Here is a 21,514-nt window from a genome sequence, read left to right as displayed (position 1 = left end):
ATAACGCGTGTTAATCACAGTTGATGCAAACATTTTCTATAAATTAAGAAATATGTATACTTTGTACAATAATAGAAAATTTTAACGTATTTTCACAAGTTTTTAAATGATAAAGCGTTCAATTACGCAAAATCTCGTAATATTTTTTTGTTATTGAGCAAAGGTATTACAAGTTGTCTTTCAATTTGTTGAAAATAAGGTTTATTTAAAACACATAACGATTTATAATTAAAAAAAATAAGTCAATTCATTTCATTTTTAGGGTTTTTTTAGGTTTTTTCTCTCTTTTTAATTTTCTTGCAAAGGGACTTTTTCTCCCACCTTCCGTCCCAGTTAAACCCCTGTAGCAGCTCGTCAGAAAAAATATTTCGCATTATGGTCGCGACGTCTTCAGATGCCCCTTTGACTTTGTGGAGGAATGTCGTCTTTAAAAAATATTAAAACAAAGGAATTATGTAGATTCCAACAAGGGATATTCAAGAAAAATCTTTGATTTAATTACCATTGCTTGGGCATACTCCGGGCATTGCAGTTTCTCCTCCACTTCAGCGACTGCCGTCTAAGACTGCAGCGGCAACGTGCTCGCGATGTCGTCCAGCTCTTTGTCATGGGTCTCACCAGTCATGCGGAACACCGATTCCGTCGCCTTTTTGAGCATGACCTTGCACTCGCTTATTGCCTTATTTTGTGCAAGCATTTCACTCTTTTCAACAATCTGAAAATAAAGAAATTTTTACGAAATTATATTTTAATAAATCGTAGAATCGAGAAACTAAATATCAAAAGAAACCAGCATAAGGATGTCAAACACTTACTTTGAGGTCCATTGCAATTATCTTGTCGCAGATAAGAGTTTGGTTGTGTACCATTGACGATTGCCCTTCGCTGAGCGTCCTTTGATTTTGTAGGAGGGTGAATTGCTGAAAAGGTTAGAAAAAAATACAGGCAACGTTAAAAATGCATAACAAAAAAAAAACACCCCTAGAATAATAAACTTACGTTTTCCTCAATCTTTTGCAGCCTGTCCCGTATCTCCCTGAGGGCTTCTAGAACATCTTAAATTCAAAAAGTAAATAACCAATCAAATAGAGTTAATTCGAAAGCTTATGATAAAAGTTACCCGTGTCTTGTTGGACCTTTGCTCCTCCAACAGCATATTGTCGCCTCTCAATAATTGAATTGTTTACTAAAAAAATACATAAGTACATATTTTAAATATATACTTACATATATGCATGACTCTATACCCGTGTTGCTGTTAACTTACCACTTTCGTCTTGGGTCTCAAATATGTTGTTAGATGAGCTCATTTGTATATTACACAAAATATATATTATTAAATAAATATATTATATAATTAAAAATTATATTATATAATTAATAATTATTATATGTATCATGTTATATTTATTAATAGTTCGTTATTAGTTTATTATTGTATTTTTATTATATGTATTGTATAATTATTATATGTATTTTCTTATATTTACTGATAACTAATTTTTAATTTAATATTGTGTTTATTAATTATATTGTTATTATTTATAATTAGTAATTTTTATTAAATTTTAATTCAAATATGTATGTTAAAATTTTAGACGAGAGTGCTCAAATTAGTGATTAGTGGGAAAATTTGTGAAAAAGATAGGTATACAAAAGTATTTTCGTCACCTAACTCACTAGCAAGAACTATACCAAGCCCGCTAAACGACTCTACAGGCAACTCGAAGTAATTTTCAGTTTTTTTTTTAATTTTGCACACCATTTTATTGGGCTCTTGTGACTTTATAATATTGATAACCTTCATAGGTTAGAGATATATTTGCTGAAGGATTTTGTTGGGTTTACTTACAAGTTTTTTTATATAAAGAATGTACACGAAAAAAACTGGTCACAGTTAAAACGTTCTAAAACATAAATATATTAATGGAATTCAACGATATTTACATATATTTACATCTAAACTTAGTTTTATTGAAATTTGTTAAAAAAAGTTAATTCTCTTTGTAATAAGCAAACGATCGCAATTTTGACTTTATGTCCTTCATTAGCCCTTGCACAGAAGTTTCAGTGATTTCCTTGGAAACCAGTTGCCATTTATTTTTGAATTGTTGTGCGTTTTTACAGCTTTGTGGGTCTTAAGAAGTTTGGATTTCATAACGGCCCAGTAGGTTTCGATCGGCCGATGCTCTGGACAATTAGGTGGATTCACCTCTTTTGCTACAAAATACACTTTGTTTCTATGTTACCATCCTAAAGCCATTTTTCCGTAATGACATATCGCGAGATCAGGCCAAAAAAGCACTGGATCTTTATGAAGCCGTATAAGAGGTAAAAGTCGCTTTTGCAGACACTCCTTAACATAAATTTCTTGGTTAATTGTACCAGTGCATACAAAAGGATCACTTTTGAAGCCGCATTGGCAAATTGCCTGCCAAATGAGAAACTTTTTTGGAAATTTGTCAAACTTTTTGTTTTTATATTTATCTGCAACATTGCCTCTTTTATTTGCAGTGTGAAATTCGCGGCCCCGGATTTGTTTAAAATCGGCTTTTACGTACGATTCGTCATCCATAACAATACAGCCAAATTTTTGTATGAGACTGTCGTACAATTTCCGAGCACGTTGTTTCGCCAACAAATTTTGCTTACCGTTGCGATTAGCTGCTGCATTCACTTTGTAAGAACGTAATCCTGCTGTTTTGCATACTTTTTGTATATACGAAGACGACATGTTTAGTTTTTTGCCGACATCTCTTACCGAAAGTCCAGGATTTTTCTTAAAAGCAGATAACACTTCCTTTGCCTTAATTTCGCAAGCAAATCATTTTTTTCTGCCACTACCAGGGTTCCTTTTTAAAGATAAACATTCATTGTATTTTTTAAGCACATAAGTAACGGTAGACTTAGGAAATTTTAGCTTTTTTGCGATGTCGTTATGGAACATGGTGGGATTTTCCAGCTTTTTGCGCAATATTAACTCGCGATCGATTTCTTTCTTGGTCCTCGTTTCTACACTGAATTTTGTTACTAAAAAGAAATGATGCAGTAAGGTGGAAAATGCTTCCAGCTTTTTAAGTGTCTACCGATTTTTATTTTAATGTTATGATTAACCGAGCTATGCTTGGTTATGTGCGACCAGTTTTTTTCGTGTTCATTCTTTATTGCATGAAGTTTTCGAACCTGTATGCTGAAAATGAGTCTAAGGGCCCAAATTGTTTAACGCAATCTGCTAAGTAAAGTAGCCCATGAACATTAAAACTAACCAACTCATCACCATATATAATTCCAAAAATATTGACGAAATCTTGTAGCATTTGTTGGGAAACATTGGACTCAATTATGTGAGATTTTTCATTAGACAAAAGACGAATACCACTATGCAATAACAAAAAATGATAATACTGATCACTGCTGATACAATCTTTTAGAACGAATATTCCGGTATATAATAAAAACTGCCTAAACTCAGTCGACTTCCAATTATGAATTTCTTCTAAACTTCTAGATATGCGGACAAACTCTGATGGGACATATTTAGAGATAAAATCGAGCTTCTTGTTTATAATAGTATGATTTTCTTTTTTAATAATAAGTTTAAGTAGTTTCTTAGTTACCCCTAAGTCGACTAGGTGCATACTATCTAGGGGAAACTGCGACACCATTCCAAACCCTGATTCTTCTAAAATGCTTTTTTTACTTTAAAATTTTCTAGGTGATGAGAGGGATTTAATCGTAATTTAAAACTTGTATCTGATCTTAGAGGGCCGATTTGTTTCTGAAAACAAATCCTATTATTTTTGTAATCACCCACCTGGCAACACTTGGAGCAACCGTTTTTGCCATTGTGTGATATTACTCCTGTCACATAAGCCCTAGCTGGGGAATCACAAACAAACAGACGGATATTAAATTGTAATACATTTTGTTTAAACCCTACTTTAACACCATTTTCTCTAAGCACCTTTACTTCCGCACAAAAATTCGACATGAAACTATCTAAATTATTTGGTTTTTTGAATCCTGAAAAACACACGATCATAAAGGGATTGACATTAGGAAACCCTACAATTGAACCCAGGATAGGCCATAAAACTCTGTTCGAACTTTTATAAAGTTTGAGTCCATCAATACCTACATCTATAGAAACTTCAGTTTGTCCGTCTAAGTAGTTAAAAGAGCTCGAAAGAAAAAATTTTGAATCCCTAAATACAAAAATTCACCACCCGAAATTTCTGAAACATTTATCTTTTCTTTGCTGGTATTTAATAGTGTTTTCGCAGACAGGGGAATATCATTGACTCCTATTTTATGCAACGTTCTCAATAAATCCTCTAAAGCGTTTTGAGAAATATTATTCCTAACAGCCCATGATTTAAGTTCGTCACACTTTTTCTTTGCGTCAATATTTTCTGCAGGGAAACTTAAAGCTAAAGAAGTGAACGCTTCGGGTTCTGCATCCAAACTATCGGTGGCCAAAAAATTACTGATCTGACTTTCATTATCTTCTTCAGGTGGTGAAGCTACAGGATCGGGTTCACTTGTGGATATAAGGGGAATACTTTTCACAAAAGCCCTCGAATTTTCTTCACTTTCACTACCCGCACATTCCACTTCTAGCAATCTTTTATAATTTTCAACATTGGACTCAAATGTCCTTTTTTCTTTATAAAGACAATTTTGAAAATGTCTTTTCATTTTTTCACTTATTTTTATCACGCTTCTCTTATTTGTTTTAAATAACAATTTAATGTTCGCTCAAATTTCACGTCTGCACGCTGCCACAATCCCTTTTAATTTAAGCGTCAGCGCGCTTTTCTTCGAACTCCTAAACTGTCATAAAAAATGCAACTCTGTCGAATATATTAGTTGTTTCACTCTCGCATCCACATTTGCAATATCGTAAAAATAAGAGCTTTATGGTCTTTTTTTAACCAACGCAAAAATATTAGAAATATTTTCAAATGTGTTAGTAACAAAAATACCTATGTATTAGTTTCCATCATACAATTCTTGTAGGGACCCCTACAAGAATTTTGTGATGGAAACTAACACATTCTCATTTATCTTACTAACACATTTGCAAATTTTGTGTTGGTTAAAAATAGACCATTAAATAAGGCCATAAGTTGGAGGAAGACGGAAGATCACATGTACATAAATGTTTACATCAGATTTTTCACACTGCCCTTTAGAATTTGATAGAAACTTGTAGGTAGCCAGTGACAGAAATCACTATCAGTCTTGCCACTCAAATGATTTGTCAAATGATAGTCACTGTTCTTGCAGGGACATTAATGTGAGAGGGATAATGAGAATTCTCATTTATCTTACTAACACATATGCAAATTTTGCGTTGGTTAAAAAGAGACCATAAAATAAGGCCATAAGTTGGAGGAAGACGGACGAATTTGTACCAAATGTTTACATCAGATTTTTCACACTGCCCTTTAGAATTTGATAGAAACTTGTAGGTAGCCAGTGACAGAAATCTCTATCAGTCTTGCCACTCAAATGATTTGTCAAATGATAGTCACTGTTCTTGCAGGGATGTTTTCCATATTCTCGATTTGGAGCAAATTGTTCTTAATTATTTACATTTAAAAAAATCAAGAAATAAAAAAATTCAAGAAATTAAAAAAAAATAAAATAATTTTACTTTTATTAAAAAAATACAGTCTGTTTCACGAAACTAATTTAACTGAGAAATGATTTATTTATTTGAATTGAACCGAAAAATAGCATCATAGTTCTTGAATTTTTGTAGTCCAAAATCATTAACAAATGTAGGCAATGTCTTCTTGTTGTTGTAGCGGCTACAAGTAGTAGTAGTAGGCAAAGTCTTGTTTTTGTCTGGTGTAATTAAACTGGCATCTAGCGACTTAACCGAATAATGCTGAAATGGTTGCGTCCTTAGCCAGTTTAACGAAAGCTATTTAAATGAAAATTTATTTTTTATTTTAATTTTATATAAAACTGACAGAAGAGAAAAAATCAGTTTTCACTTACTTTGCTGGTGTAACCGGCAGCAAGAGGGATTTGTTTCCACAAACATTTATTTTTTACTGTCTTCAAACTCCTTTAGTAGAATTTTATGGAAGATTTTTTCGTAGAACATGCTACCATTAATCTCTATTTGGAGGCCGGGCATGTAGGTTCATTAAAAATAGCGTCATTAAATTTAAGTAAACAATTAAAAAATTATTTTGTGTATAATGTTTCTAGAATTTTTTGTTAAATATTTGTTCAAAAATTTATGGGAGCGAAGCGTTTTCAAAAATAAAATAATGCAATTAAAAATAATATTTTTATCCGCTTTTAAAAAATCCCGAACCATGATAAAAATATAGTAAGGTAGAACCGCTGAGAGTCACTTTTAAAACTCTTGACGTTTCCAAACAATTTAATTTTTAAATTTACTCACAAACTCACACACACCTTTTCATTTTCAATCTCAAGCAACAACAATTTCGAACAATTTTAAATTTTTATACCCGAGCGCACTTGTGCACAAGGGTATTATAACTTTGTTCACATAACGGTTGTTTGTAACAGGCAAAACGAATCGAGATAGATATAGACAAATTTATACATAAATGATCAGGATGAAAAGAGAAATCGATTAAGCGGTGACTGTCTGTCCGTCCGTCCGTCCGTCCGTCCGTCTGTCCGTCCGTCTGTGCACACGATAACTCGAGTAAAAATTAAGATATCTTAACGAAACTTGGTACGTGTACTTCTTTCGGGCGTAGGACGGATGGTATTGAAAATGGGCAAAATCGGACAATAACCACGCCTACCTCCCATATAACGGTAATTTTCAGAAATACGAAAACTGCGATATTTTAGTAACTACTGAAGATTATTAACTCAAAATTGATATTTACAATAATTTTTAGACGAAAAATAAGAATGTTATAAATTTTTGGAAAATGGGCGTAGACACGCCCACTTATGGTTAAATGTGTATATCTTGGTAACCGCTGCACCAATTTCTTCCAAACTTGGCACAGTTGTTGACCCTGGTACAGCATACCAAATGGCCGAAAATTTTTAAAATCGGACAATAACCATGCCCACATCTCATATAACGGTAATTTGGAGAAATACGAAATCTTCGATAAATCAGTAAATATTAAAGCCAATTTATTCAAAATTGATGCTTGCAAAAATTCTTTACCAAGAAATACGTTTATGGTAAAATTTTGGAAAATGGGCGTGGCACCGCCCACTTATGATCACATATATGTATATCGGTAACCGTTCTACCAATTTGTACCAAACTCGGTATTTTTATTGTGCTTGCTACATAAAAGCAAAACGATGAAAATTATTGAAATCGGACTAAAATTATGGCTTTTCATATAACGGTATATTTTAGAAATGCTTTAAACGTCAATATTTTGAAATTTAAGGACGCTAATTTACTCAAAATTGATACACCCCCGCTTCCCATGTAGCGGTAGCTTTCGGAAAGGTGAAAATCATATATTTAATATTTGCGCCGGGTATTTAATGTTCGGCTCCGCCCGAACTTAGACTTTCTTACTTGTTTATTTTCACTTTTATATGATTTTAAAATGTAGGCAAACTTCAAAAAAAATCATGGCCGACAAATTGAGAGAACGGTTCTACCTTGCTATGTTTTTATCATGTCCCGAACAGACTTCGAAAAATGTTAAAAAAATATATACCAAACAAAAAAGTTTGAAATTTTAAGTGTGAATTTCATTTTGTTGGTTTTTATATTAGAATTGGTTAATTTCTTCACGTCATTAGGTTAACAATTGTTTTGAAGAAATTTACAAAAAAGCAAGCCAAAAATTCTAAATTCGGGCGGTGCCGAACATTAAATACCCGGCGCAAGTATTTAATATAGTTTTTTCACCTTTCCGAAAACTACCGCTACATGGTAAGTAGGTGTGGTTTTACGTATGTATATGTGGGCGGTATCACGCCCATTTTGCAAAATTAATCAAAGCATAAAATTGTGTGTAAAATTTGCGAAATTAAAACAAATTTCAAATAATTATGACCAAAATGTTAAGTGTTTTAATCAGAATTTATAGAAATTTTTTTTGGGTATGTAGGTTATTATTGCCCATTTAATTTCAGTATAAAAAATGCAAGTTTCCAGTTGCTTAAAATTCGAGTTGATTTTATGTAATTTCTTTTGCTGACGATGTTTTGCATTTTCTTCAATATATTTAGAAAACTTTTCGAAAATACTTTGTTGAACTTGAATTTTTTTATACTGAAGTTGAATGCGGAATTCATATAAAATTGGAGGCTCTATTTTTATTTTTCTTAATTGCTTTGTCGGCCGCTGTGGTGTAGTGGTAAGCAGTGCGCGCTTTCTCACATCCGCACCTGGGTTCAAGCCCTGGTCAAAGCAACATCCCAAAAAATATAGAAAAAGGTTTTTTCTAAACAGCGGTCGTCCTTCGCTTCTCATAAAAATACAATCGCCGTTCGGAGTCGGCGTAAAACTGTAGGTCCCTCCGCTTTGTGTGATAACATCAAGGCGCACGCCACAAGTCGGAGGAGAAGCTCGGCCAAACACTAACATATGTGTAAGCGCCAATCTATTATTATTATTATTAATTGCTTTGAGAGGCTCTCAGTGTATGGTATAAAATTGCAAATATTATTCCGCATTTCACTAACAGACCAGCCTATTATTCATGCCGATCATTTCCGGGGAGTATACCAGTAAGTACGTATCCGCTAAGGCATACCTTAAGCACTTTAGAATATCCGCTCTAAAAATCCAAAAAAATATCCCTTCATGTCGCACACTCGATGAATCACCACAGCAATCACATTCAATTAAGCAAGCAATTCGCTTTAGTGGTCAGCAGCAGTGGCGATGTGATTGGTACGACTAAGCACTAATTGTATGCAACATTTTGTAAGTGACATTTGCTTATGAATGAACTAATTTAACCAGCGCAACTTTTGCCAATGAGTGAAAATCCAAGTGGGATGCTGCGCAGACGTCATGGTGTGGGCAGTGCGACAAAATATGAATTAACTTAGGTTGTAAGTGCATGTACATCGAAAAGTAAGAACTCATAGAAATCATTCATAAAATCTAAAATCGGTTGTAACCGCTTGAAACCACTTGTAACTGACCTGATAGCTGTGCTAATTAAAGTCATCAGTCGTAACATATTTACAAGCAGATTTACAGATGTATCTTCCTCCGAATTGTCTATTTTAATAAATCTTGGCTTGAAATGTACTCTTCTATTTCTAACACTTCTGCTTAGTTCAAACGAATGTAAATTTGCACATTTTATCCGTTGCGGACAATTGAATAATTGCACAACAGACTGAAATTATTTGGACCAGACATGAGAGGCACACATTCAAAAATTGAAAGAAAATAGAAAACAAGGAAAACGAATATGAAGTACGTGATTAAAAACAGCTTCAGTGCCGAAGAGTTCTAAGACGATTGCGGGTGGAGAAGCGGCAAATCTAGCAACGATGATTAAACGTTGCTAAATATGATTTAATTGAAGACGTTAGGCGTTGCTGTGTACATCTAGTACAAGCATGAGCATTATACGGTAGACAAACGGGCTCGATTATTTGCATAACCAGCCTTAATTTGCTTTAACTCATGCATTTTCCCTCTTATAAATGAGCATTAGCAGCCGAACAAATGCACGAAATTTTTGGGAATTAACTCGGATCCGGGAAATTTTCGATGACAACACTGGTAAAAACGGCCAGTTGTTGTCTTTTGTACAAGTAAGCAAACGAAGCAGTCGAGTTTCGCGTACGCGGTAGCCGGGTGGTGAGAGTTGCGAGCTACAAGCCTGTAGCTGCCAGGTTCGATACTCGGTTGGAGCGATTGCGAAAAATTTTTTGTTTTTATTATTTATTTTATATTTTTTTATTTTATTTTATTTATATATTTAATTTTACTTTATTTTATTTTCATTTGCTTTATTTTATATCACATTTCTTATTTTACTATTAGTTAATTTTAATTTTTAGAGATGAATTTTGTTAAAAATTCAACAACAACTAACTGAAAGTAACTTAAAAAAAATATAGAACTTATAAAAAAAAGAATGAAAAAGAAATAAAAAAAGTATACTGGCCATGCGACTAATTTTCTCCGTCTGTCTACCATATTAGTCAGCTTATAAATTAAGCTATTTCCGCAAGTTGCGCTAAATTTTCCATCAGCCTGCTGCAGCAGTAAGAATTTCGTAAGAGCACAATTTCACCAAAAGGAGTAAATGACCCCTTAGCAACAGCAAACTTAGGAACTTATTGTACATCATTAAGTAGATGATTATTTCTAATTTATTTAAAAATAACAACAAGCAAAAGAATAAACGATCTCGTTCCCACGACAGTCGGGACTATGTAACGGAAACGACCCAGATTTATGTATATCTGGCCGAGGACTGTCACTCCAGCAACAGTCCCTAAAAACTTTTTGGGGAATCTGTATGCTGTTACAACAACAACAACCACGATCTCAGTCTTTAGTACTGGATCAGTTAAAACCTGTGTTATTTGTGATAAAATACCTACACAACCAGATTACGATTCTTGAATCCCATATATCGACACCGTAGTGAAAGATCGACTTATCTCGGCTTCCAGTTCGTAAGCGCCCTATGTCAGAAAACTTTTCAAGACCTCCCTACTTCAGAATTTGACTGAGTTTCAGAATTTTGCTGAAAATCGCTCTATCTCAGAATTTGGTTGAAGAACGCTCTATCTTAGAATTGTGTTAAAACCGCCCTATCTCAGCTGAAAATACATTGAAAATGTGCTGAGATAGGGCGTTCTTGAAAAGTTTTCTGATATAGGGCGTTTTCAAACTGGCTGCTGAGATAGGTCGATCTTCCACTCAGGTATCGATATAGTGTGGAGTTATACTTAGATAAAGCTTTCGAAACTAAAGAGATATATTTTAGAACTTTGACAAGAAACCTTGTTTCCAGATTCGGCTAACGAACGTCTAAAGAAACAAAGGCTCCCGAAATGAAAGGCTAGCGAAATGTGCAGGCTGTACTAAGCGCTGCGACGAGCATAGAGATCTTTTGAGGATCTATACTATAGTTCTGCGCCAAAAAAAGCTTTCTGAGGAATTCTTTAGGGCATTTAGAGCTCTAGCGAGGCTGCAAGACTAGGGCAGGTCCAATCCGAGTACTCTATAACCCAGCCGGTGGCGAAAGATGTGGACTCCAAAAATTTCGTAAATAAATCTCACCAATGTTTTTTTTTTTCTCCATCTTAAGGGATTCTAGTACTAACTGGAACCTTTTCGTTGGCGTCTTACATTTAAATTAAGTCTAACACAGGTTAAGATGTGCAGAAGCCGTGGAGCCATGATCTCGTCCGAATCTCATCTTCAGCAGAGCCTCGTGCTTGGTACGGAGTTGCTCCGCATTCTCCACCAATGAACGTATAGTTTTTAAGAAGCTCGTGAAGAATGTACAGCAGGCAACTGATGGCAAATATGGTAGCCGTTCTGTTGTTAAAAAAAATTTCTTGCAGCCAAACTGTCTTGATATGCTTGCAATTGCAAAGCACTAGCTTCAAAATAATATCAATCGTAAAACTTCCGAGAGTATTCGGCTCTGATAAATATTCACGAAGAGTCAAATACGGCAGCCAAGAGAATCTGCCTAGAGATCAGTGTAAAAGCTTGCGGAGATGAGAATGAAAGCTGTGTCTGTAGTTACCCCGCTTTGGCTAAATCGTGTCATCTTTTGTCTCTTTTACACACAAGCTGCTTTATACACTTTAAACAACAACTCTTTGTTTCGGTACGATCTTGTTGAGAAAAATCCTTGTAAAATACATAACCGTTGACAAGATTTAGTGGACTCATTGGTATAAAATAAATTTCATAACCTGACCGAGAATTGCAAACTAAGTATGCTCCCGAGTGAAATACCAAACTAAAAGGCACTATATATACAGTTATTACTGCCGCAATAAAATATGTAATAGTATCAATAAAAACTCGTAATTTTGTAAGCTTTGTACCCAAATATCCAGCGACGATTCATGGCTTGCATGAGCCATTTAATCATCGGCAAAGAATGTGGCGCGGCGACAGTTATGACCTCAACCTCAACCACATAGCCGTTAACATATTTTAGTGTCGCTTTACCGTTACATTTTAACACAATTAACAGCCAATAACGATGCAATCGCTAAGATAGAGTAGAGTGGGATATCCAATTAGCAAAGCAAAATGAGTATACAATTCAAAAATGGAGGTGACGTGCCAATAAAAAACCATACCAATTTCGTGAAGAAAGAAACTGAAATATTTGATTTGATTGAAATATCGCATTCAGCTAAAGCAAGAGCACAAAATTGAGCCAAACGTCATGAATGGACAAACAACCAGACATTATCATTAGTCAACAAAACAGTGTTAATAAATATTGCTAAGCATTTAGGCGAGCGGGCTTGGAGGCACAGCGCAGCGAAGAGCGCACAATTTTGACTTCTGACTGTCATCAAGACAGCTGCAGTCAGTGCCGAGCAAATAACAAACAACAAATAGCGAACAGCGAACAATCAACAACTAGCCAGCAGACAATCAACAACTAGCAAATTATATACTTACAACCAGCAACTGTGGAAGACAAATTGACGGAGACTTGGTCTGTGGGTAGGCAGCAGTCGTCGGACGGCAAGTGAGGTAGGCGGAGGCTGGACGCGAAAAGGCTGGCTGGTTGGACTGTCTCAAGAGTCGGAACATTTTTTTTTTCTTTGCGCGTGAGTAGCTAAGTGTGTTACAAGCTGATTTACTAAATTTGTCTATGCTTATGCTACGCTACAAGCTTAAGTACTTGTCTCGATACCCTTCAATCGCTGGCGGTTAATGACGTAAGCCTCCATTGATGCTGAGCGCGCGCTGTGGTTTTGTACAACCGGGTATCCTGTATTTCCATTCGTTGTAGCCGTTTTTTTTTTGTGCTTCCGATGCTTGGGAGTCAGCAGGTTAAAGCTGTCGGAGTTGTGCTGTAAAGGGGAAAGTTGTAATTCAAGTTTCTGCCGTGATCACCAGCCGAGTTCGGCTACAACAGCGCACACTTCGTCGCTTGACAGCCGATTATGATTGTGCTTGAATTTCACATTTAGCTGAAATTTTCATTCATAAAAAGCCACTTTGCGAAATTTACATGAAGAGAAGTTTCTTGTAGATATTTTGCTCTGTCAACGGCGGCTTTTGTAAAGCTAAAAAAGTAATTTGCCATGAAATTTTCGGTGGGCTGTCGTGTGGACTTCTGGCGCACATTTTGCCTCTGTATTTACTCTACTCGACAGCGACTTTTATGGTCAACACTTCCCGTGCAAGAAATTTCCGGCTTTTTTTTTATTTGTTTTTAGTTTGGTGCGCACAGCTGTGCCCCACCTGTGACTGTTTGCTGCCCAAATTTAGTGGCCAGTTTAGCCGATTTCGCGCACTCAGCTGACATGTTGATGGATTTATTGACTCATTTGCTTTTGAGCAATGTCATACATACAAACATACTCGTATACACTTATGATTGTACAAACCATATCTATAATGTTTGTTTTTGTTTGTTTGCTACTTTCCTAGCGTATAAATATCCGCCGGCGTTTATGTGTGTGCTGGTGTGTTGGGCTAGTTTTGTGTGGGTGTTCTTCTACTTGCTAAGTGAAAAATCGCATTTCAGAGGCGCTAATGACTAATTAGCCGGTAACAAGTTTCTACTTGAACTTATTTTGTGTACGAGTACTTTCATGTGCGCTTATATTCTGTTTTCTATTTCTATTTTTATTTTATGTCTTCTATTTTTGATCATTTCTTTTTCGCAAAATTCGCTTAACTGCATTTAAATGCTTGGTCGTCGCAATTTGTGGAGTCACCTTCGCTGGCAATTTGCACTCGTCAGCAAATTCAATGTGAAATTAGTTGAGTTGCAAATTGAAAAAAAAAAACGAATTTGCTAAGCGCTGAGGTCGCTCGTATCGGCGTAAGTATTTGATTGGTTCAATGAAATTTGGCGAGCCGTGTGCGTTAGAATAAAAAGGTATCAGAAGGAACTGTGCAAAAAATTTGCGTCAAGAAAGGGGCTGATCTCGAGCAAGTGGACTTGTTAGTAGATAATGGAATTACTTATCAGCAATAGTGACGTGAAGTCAATTTCTTTTAATCAGTTTTTTCCTTAGTATAGAGGGCAAATCTATTCACAAGATGATACGTTTGGTTGTCATTCCTTATGATTAATATTTCAATAACTTTCGAGAGCCCAAAAAACATTTTTAACATAAAAGAATAAAGTAAGTAACTTGAATGATATATATGTATATATAAAAATATTTCATGTCTTCAAACAACAACAAAATTATCCAATTATGATATTTATGCTATCTAGACAGCAGAGCTGTGTAAGTGTGAAATCATTTTCAATTTTAAATCAACAATTTTTTTCTATCCAGTTTTCATTACTTATTCTTCGCTTAGGATTGAGGTTTAAAATTTTTGAATTTTCCATTCTCTCAAAGCAGTTATGAATTCACACATCAACATATTCATAGCAAGATTGAAAAAACCAATGCCCAATCAAAAAAAGGTTTAACACTGAATGAGCATTGAAAAGGCTGCAATCTTTTATGTGTGTGCATTCTTTAACTCAGTACCAATCATTAGTTCAAAGACACCCTGGTAAATAACTTTTTGATAAAAAGGAAGATTTTTGACAATTGCTCAATTGTAAAAATTCAAACCGGCGTTACCCAATTTAAGTTTTTTGGTAGAGGCGATTTTATATCATATGTTTGGGATTATATATAAAACAGTTGTATTAACATTTACGTTTTAAATATAATTCATGTTTTATCTTCAAAATGTTTAAAATTTTCATTAAATTAGATAACTACTTCGCATAAGCTTTACATTTAGGTTGATAAAATTTTATTGAAAATATTTTAAAAATCCTAGTGTCTTTAATAAAAAAAATAGCTCATCATAAAAATTGTATCGCCGTTCGGCGTAAGTTTGTAGGTCCCTCTCATTTGTGTGACAGCAAAGGCGCACGCTACAAATCGGAGGAGAAGCTCGGCCAAAACTTAGCAAAAGTGGCAAGGCCAAAATATGATTATTATAAATAAATTTAGTTTCAAACAGGTCGCAACCCTCTTCAAACACCTCAAAAGTATTCCCAATATTATTTAGTTGTGAACCCGCATGAGTCCGAAATTAGCATTTTTTACCAGAATTTCCAGATTTTACCGGAAATCGTACTTGGTTTTCTGGCAACTGAGAGGACAAATAAGAGAGTACGTAAGGTCATCTCTTTGTCAGAAGCTACCTGGTGGAAAATTCTGGTAAATCTGTCAAAAGATCCGATGTGGTGTGTTTGACAACCAAATTCTAAACAAAAGAGAAGTGCACTCTGCTAATGCATGTTGAAAAGTAAATAATTCCTTGCTTGAGTGGATGCTAATGAGTTTTGGTTAAATTACAAAACGCTTAAAAAGGTATTAGCCGTAATTTTACGTTTAAAAACTTTGAAACTTTAACACATTACCACCCTATACTCTATATGTGATTGACCATTGAACTAAATCGTTGTTTATTTGGGTAAGATTAAAATATATTTTACTATTCAATATTGGAGTTGGTGTGAAACAAAAATTAATAATTTATTGTTATGTATGCAAATGAGAACTACAATTCTGAGCTTATTGAGCATCTCTTAGTCAAACACAAAGGCAATTTTGCTTGATCAAGTTTCGAATCTAAGAAGAAAATGTTTTTAACAAACAAAAGGTTAATAATAAAATTTGAAGGATTTAAGATATTGCGTATGGTAGCATGAAACGTCACAATCTTCTTAATTGTCAGGCTGTTGATATGGCTACGAAAAAGTGACAATGGAAACACATAGCTGAAGATTTCATACTTACAGTGGGATAAACTTCAAACCTCTAATATAAATTAGTTAAATTTAGTTATTATTTTTTTTATCAATTTTAAGTTTTCGTTTGGAATAATTTTCATGAACTTATCTATTAGGAGATCTCTTTCCGATATCTATTGAAATTTTGACATCCTCACTTTTTGGAAAAAGAAGTTCAAGATACAAGTTTATGTGCAAAAAATAAATTAAACAATAAAAGTCTCCTTATATTTATGGAACTTATAATAGAAAAATTTTTATTTCATTACCCAGACTTTATGAATAGCCTACTCTATAAGTAATAGTAGAAATTCCGAATTAGTAAGTTCAGTCAACACGTCATTCAAAAGTTTTGAACAAAATCACTTTTCTCTTTTGTGAAAATTTGGGACTATCTTATGCGAGTATTGTCGACAAAATGTTAGTCAATGAATGACTAAAAATTAACGAATAAATGGTTAATCGCGATTAATGATTAAAATTAATTAAGCGATCGCTGTGGTGTAGTGGTTAGAAGTGCGCACTACCATTCCGCAGGGTGAGCGTCCGAGCCCAGTTCCGGCAAAAAAAAAAGAAAATGTTTTTTGTAATAGTGGTCGTCCCCCGGCAGGAGTCGGCGTAAAACTGTAGGTCCCTCCCCTTTGTGCGACAACGCCAAGGCGCATGCCACAATCGGAGGAGTAGCCCTAACATATGTCGGTGGTCCTCTGCAATAACGGCACAATTCAAAATTTCAGGTTTAGAAAAATACATAATTTGAAAGCTTACAGTATGACTGCATATAATCCGGAATAATTACGTTCCAAGACATATTATTGCTAAATTACGAAACAAAAAATCTTTAATTGGCTCTACTGAAATATATGAAATTTTTAGTTGTGTCGATATGTAAGCGCCTTTCTATTATTATTAGTAATCATCAATAGAATTTCAAATTACATAAACCCAGTCACAGCCCTTTTTTGTATTCGACGCTTCCCGAAATCACATAATACATAAAATAAATAAAAGCTGTTTTGATTAGTATTACATAAACTGGAAACTGTTAAAAATAAGTGCGCTTGTGTACAGAGATTTTAGAACCTATTTAGTTCCTAAAATGTCTGTTTGCAACACATAACAATAAAAATGCACATCAAATTGCTAAGAATGATGAAGGAAATCGATTCAGACATGCCTGTTTAACTGGCCGTGCGTGCTCAAAACAAACACATGTTAATTAAGGAGCTATTCAAGTATTATGTAACCCCCAGTGGCAATCGGGGGTCTTGGTTTCCTTATTTTTAATAACAACGGGCAACATTTCTTCAAATAAGTAAAACATTAATTACACACGCACACATTTTGCCTGCAATTTCGATCACAATTGAACACTGCACTTCACTCTCGTTTCGAATTTTTGAAAGCGTTTTTTAAGCTATTTAGTGGTTTAACACTTCTTGTGCGCACTTGATATTGTAAAAAAAATATGCGCAATTCGATCCATAACTACATTTTTTTGTAAAGAACGCCCGTTTGCTTTAAATTTGTAAAAATACAATTATTTTTTTATTTTGTTTACGTCTGTCATTTGTTACAAATGAAGAAAAGTCCAAGAGTTGCCAAGTATAAATATCTTTATATCTATTTATTAAAATAATAATTTACAATAATAATTTATTTAATTAATACTTTATTAAAATACAAATTTGAAGTGCAAATACATTTGTAAAACTGTTTATCACAAAATGTTATTAATTGTTTGCAAGCATACTATAGTTTTCATGCATTTTGAGAATAAATAATCTAATATGTGTACATATATATCGTCGTTTAAAGTACAAAACCGCGTATCGTCATTCTTCAAAACCGTGTGACTGACATTGGCTGCCAAAAATTGGATTTGCTCACAAAAACTCTTGGCTCAATTCTTATCCATTCGTCCTGAAATATACTAGCCAGAATACGTTTGCTTTATAAAAAAGATAACCATTTTGAAATATGGGTGACTTTACTCTCTAGAAAATAATTTATGCAATTACGCGGTTTTGCATTTTCTTGATACGCGATTTTGTACTTTAAACGACGATATGTATAGCATGTACTTACGGCGGCCGCCGTAGCAGAGTGATTACATGTGCGTACTTCCACTCCATAGGACCATGGTTAAATACCTGGTCAGATCATAGCCCAAAATAGCAGTCGTCCTTCTGCACGCAATGGCAAACCTTCGAGTATATTTCTGCCTTGAAAACTCTTCTTATAAAATCAGAACTCATGCCTCAAGATTGAGCAGAAGTTCGGCCAAACACTTAGAAAAATATTTTAGCACCAAATATTTATTTGTTTACTTATTTTAAGGGAGATGGCAATCTTCTGGTTTCACATTTTGAGTACAAAAATTTCAACCCTGATACAACAAATAGTATTAGTACTGAATGATAATGACAGATTGCATTCCCATAAACGTCCAATCATACATGATTGAGTTTTTTTTTTGCATTCACATTCTCTATGTGAATGGGTGTCAACCATTCCATAACACACTACATATTTTGTGTTTACAATTTGTAACCAATCTCAAGAGTGGTTGTTAAATTTTTTAAATCAAACAATCACAATTTTGAAACGAAAAAAATGAGAATGCACACTCAATTGATTCAATCATTACACAGCTCTGCTAGACAGTATAAAAAAGAAAGAAATGAAAATAACCCAAAATTAAAAAGAATGTATGGAAATTTCAAAATAAAAAATTTAGGAATTAAAAAACGAAGAAACAAAAAAAATTGTTTGAGAAATAAAAATAAAAGTTTATAAAAAAAAATAAAAGTTTATAAAAAAAAAATAAAAAATTATTAAAAAGTAAATTTAATAGCCCAAAAATTCGCAAAAGAAATAAAAAACTAACTAAATATTAAAATACTAAAATTAAAAATCAAAAGCACAACTTGGGAAAAAAGAATTAAAAACTAAAAAATTGATAAAAAAATTCCAAAATAAAATTAAACAATTAAAATAACTAAATAACAGATATAAAACAAAACAGTTCAATGTTTTTTATTTTACCTAAAAATTATATTTTTATTTAACCTAAAGAAGATTAAAAGCTTGAAATTACATTATAAAAACTTAGAAAGCAAATTTAAACTAAAAAAATAAATAAACTGGTAAACGAAAATCCAAAGAAAAGAAAGGAAAGCGAAGAAAAATGAAATTTAAAAGGAAATAAATTAAAGTCAATCTAGGAATTTTTTATTTTATCTCGTTTTTTATTTGTTTTCTTTTTATTCCTTAATTTTATTTTGATCTACTGTATTTTATTTTCTGTTATTTTGTTTCACTGATTTTTATTTTATTTTAGTGGATACAATAACATATTTTACATGCCCTTTTCCAGGAACTCAAAAATATAAAAATAGAAAAATGTACGAAATTTAACTAAATTAATTTAAATTAAATTATTAATTAAATTAAATTGAAAATGCAATAAATAATAAAACAATTTAAAAATTCAAATACTATATACTGCATATATGTATATGTTAAAATAAAAAATAGAACAAAATTAATTTAAGAATTGAACAAAATTAAATGTAATAAAACAAAAATAAAATGAAATAATAGATAAAACGAAATAAAGAAATAAAACGAGATAAAAGATGAAAAAAATAAAGTACATAAGATTAAAAATGAAATAGAAACAACAAAAATAAATAAAATGAAATAAAAAATAATAAAACAAAAACCAAAAATAAAATGAAATACAAAAAATAAAAAAAATAAAATGATGTAAAAATAATAAAACAAAGGGGAAAAACAAAAAATAAAATGAAGAAAATATGGATTAAAAATAACAAATAAGAATTAAAATAAAAGAACTAAAAATAAATAAAAAGTTCATTCGAGAAGGAAGTTAAAGTAATTTTTATTTCAGCTTGTTTTATTTAATTTTATGAAAAATACCTGAAAAATTAAACTTAAAAATTAAAAAATTCAAAGAATCAAAAACTATATTTTTTTTTATTAATTTTACCAATTAGTAAATTTTATTTCACTACTCTACGCTTCATTCCCAGCTACAGTGAATAATTTTCTTTCATTTTTTTACATTCCCTAAAAAATTTTGTTTTTCTCATTGTTGCTCCATTTCCTCCTCATTGTTATTGCATTTCCCTGGACTTACTTCTAGCCTTATGGCTACTTTTCTTTCCGAATTCTTTTTTGGAAAATCTACTCTATCGGAACTTTTGGTGTTATGTATTTATAGTTTTGAAGTTTATTGCTTTTTTGTTGGTTGTTTGCTGCGATTTTCTTGGTGAAATATTTTTCCTTCAATTCTTCTGCCTTTTATGTTGCCCTATAAGAAACGCTCAAAGTAGCTGCCCGCCGAATGTTTTCCCTATCGCTCGTGTTGTTTTTGTTGTTAAATTACCTTTGTATGCTTTCTTTTTTCTTTTGCTTTATAGAAAAACAGTCGCTGGGTCTGTTGTTTCTATGCTTTTCTTGCGCAGGCATATCTCATTGTTGGCGTGAGCAGAGTTCGTTCGTTCGATATGTGTACTTGATTTGCTGTTGGTGTAGCGTTTGTTTATTAATTACTCGCCGGTGTTTGTAATTTAAATAGTAAAAGCGGTTTTCTGAATTAAAACCAAAAATATCTGAAAATAAAATTTAAAACTACAAATGCTACTTAATCATCAAAAAATGGAATTTCGCCACCGATTTGAGAGCGTTTTCTTTATTTTATTTTATTTCATTTCTTTTTTCTCAAATTTTCCCCAAATCAGTACAGCTGCACTCAATATTAGTTGATTTATTTCAGTAAAAATTCATGAAATATACATATTTCTGTTGTATCCGCTTTTTGTTTAGATTCAGTTCTGTTAATTTATAATTTGAGAAATTTTAACAGTGGACGAGTTATTTATTGTCTAACGGTTTAGTGAAACATATTTTGCTAGTAGGAAAATGGCTTTTCTGCTGAATCGCCAATGACGTTTCTAAGCACCTTTTTTTTAGGAGTATATATTTCCATTTTTAAATTAGGTTATCTCTAAAAATTAGAAAATTTAAGCCTGAAGATTATATTGCAAATATTAATTTTAGCCAGTTTTTTTTTTTCATATGTTTGTCTATGCCATTTGCTAGACTACTAAATTTACCCAGCTACAGTTCGTAATTCAAGTCGCTATAAAACTTAGTTAATTAAGCCTTTGTGTCGTATTCTCCAAAAATGTATATATGTATCTTCAAAGCTATTGCAGAATGCTAAGAAAAAATATGGGCCAATAGAATGCGTTATCCGCATGCCATTTAACAAAAAAGTGTGTCACTCAGTTTACTTTTTTTTCTTATTTTTCCAACGTAACTTTTTCAAGTACTCATTAATAATTTTAATTAAGTATGTTAAATAAGTGCTCAACCACTAAATACAATATTCTTAAGTACTTATTTAAAAAGAGATAATTATGAAATTATCTTCACATTTTTCCATGCTCAAGCAGAAGTACCTCATTTATCATAGCGCTGCCCATATCTAAACTACAGTGCTTGCTACCAGGGTAAAGGGTAATTTTACATACGTACTCAATACATTTCGTATTATTAAT

The 21,514-nt window shown here is 33.0% G+C and overlaps 2 protein-coding genes across 2 annotated transcripts in view; one reads left to right on the top strand and one right to left on the bottom strand.

Annotated features, from left to right (window-relative positions):
* The window catches only part of LOC118742090 (protein Star-like), a 117,948-nt gene that overhangs the window by 8,612 nt on the left and 87,822 nt on the right, over positions 1-21,514 (top strand). The gene's annotated exons all lie outside the window — the stretch shown is intronic.
* Positions 560-1,276, bottom strand: LOC118742091. Its single transcript, XM_036474055.1, has 4 exons — positions 1,121-1,276; positions 1,000-1,055; positions 816-920; positions 560-715 (listed from the first exon to the last, which is right to left on the bottom strand). Exons 1-4 carry the CDS (start codon positions 1,206-1,208, stop codon positions 560-562), a joined length of 405 nt encoding a protein of 134 aa, XP_036329948.1. The 5' UTR covers positions 1,209-1,276.

Source organism: Rhagoletis pomonella, unplaced genomic scaffold, assembly GCF_013731165.1.
Source record: "Rhagoletis pomonella isolate Grant_MI unplaced genomic scaffold, Rhpom_1.0 Rhpom_scaffold_00006, whole genome shotgun sequence".
Classification (NCBI taxonomy): Eukaryota; Metazoa; Arthropoda; class Insecta; order Diptera; family Tephritidae; genus Rhagoletis; species Rhagoletis pomonella.
The sequence above is the reverse complement of the archived record's forward strand: the minus strand, read 5'-3'. Positions and strand labels throughout refer to the sequence as shown.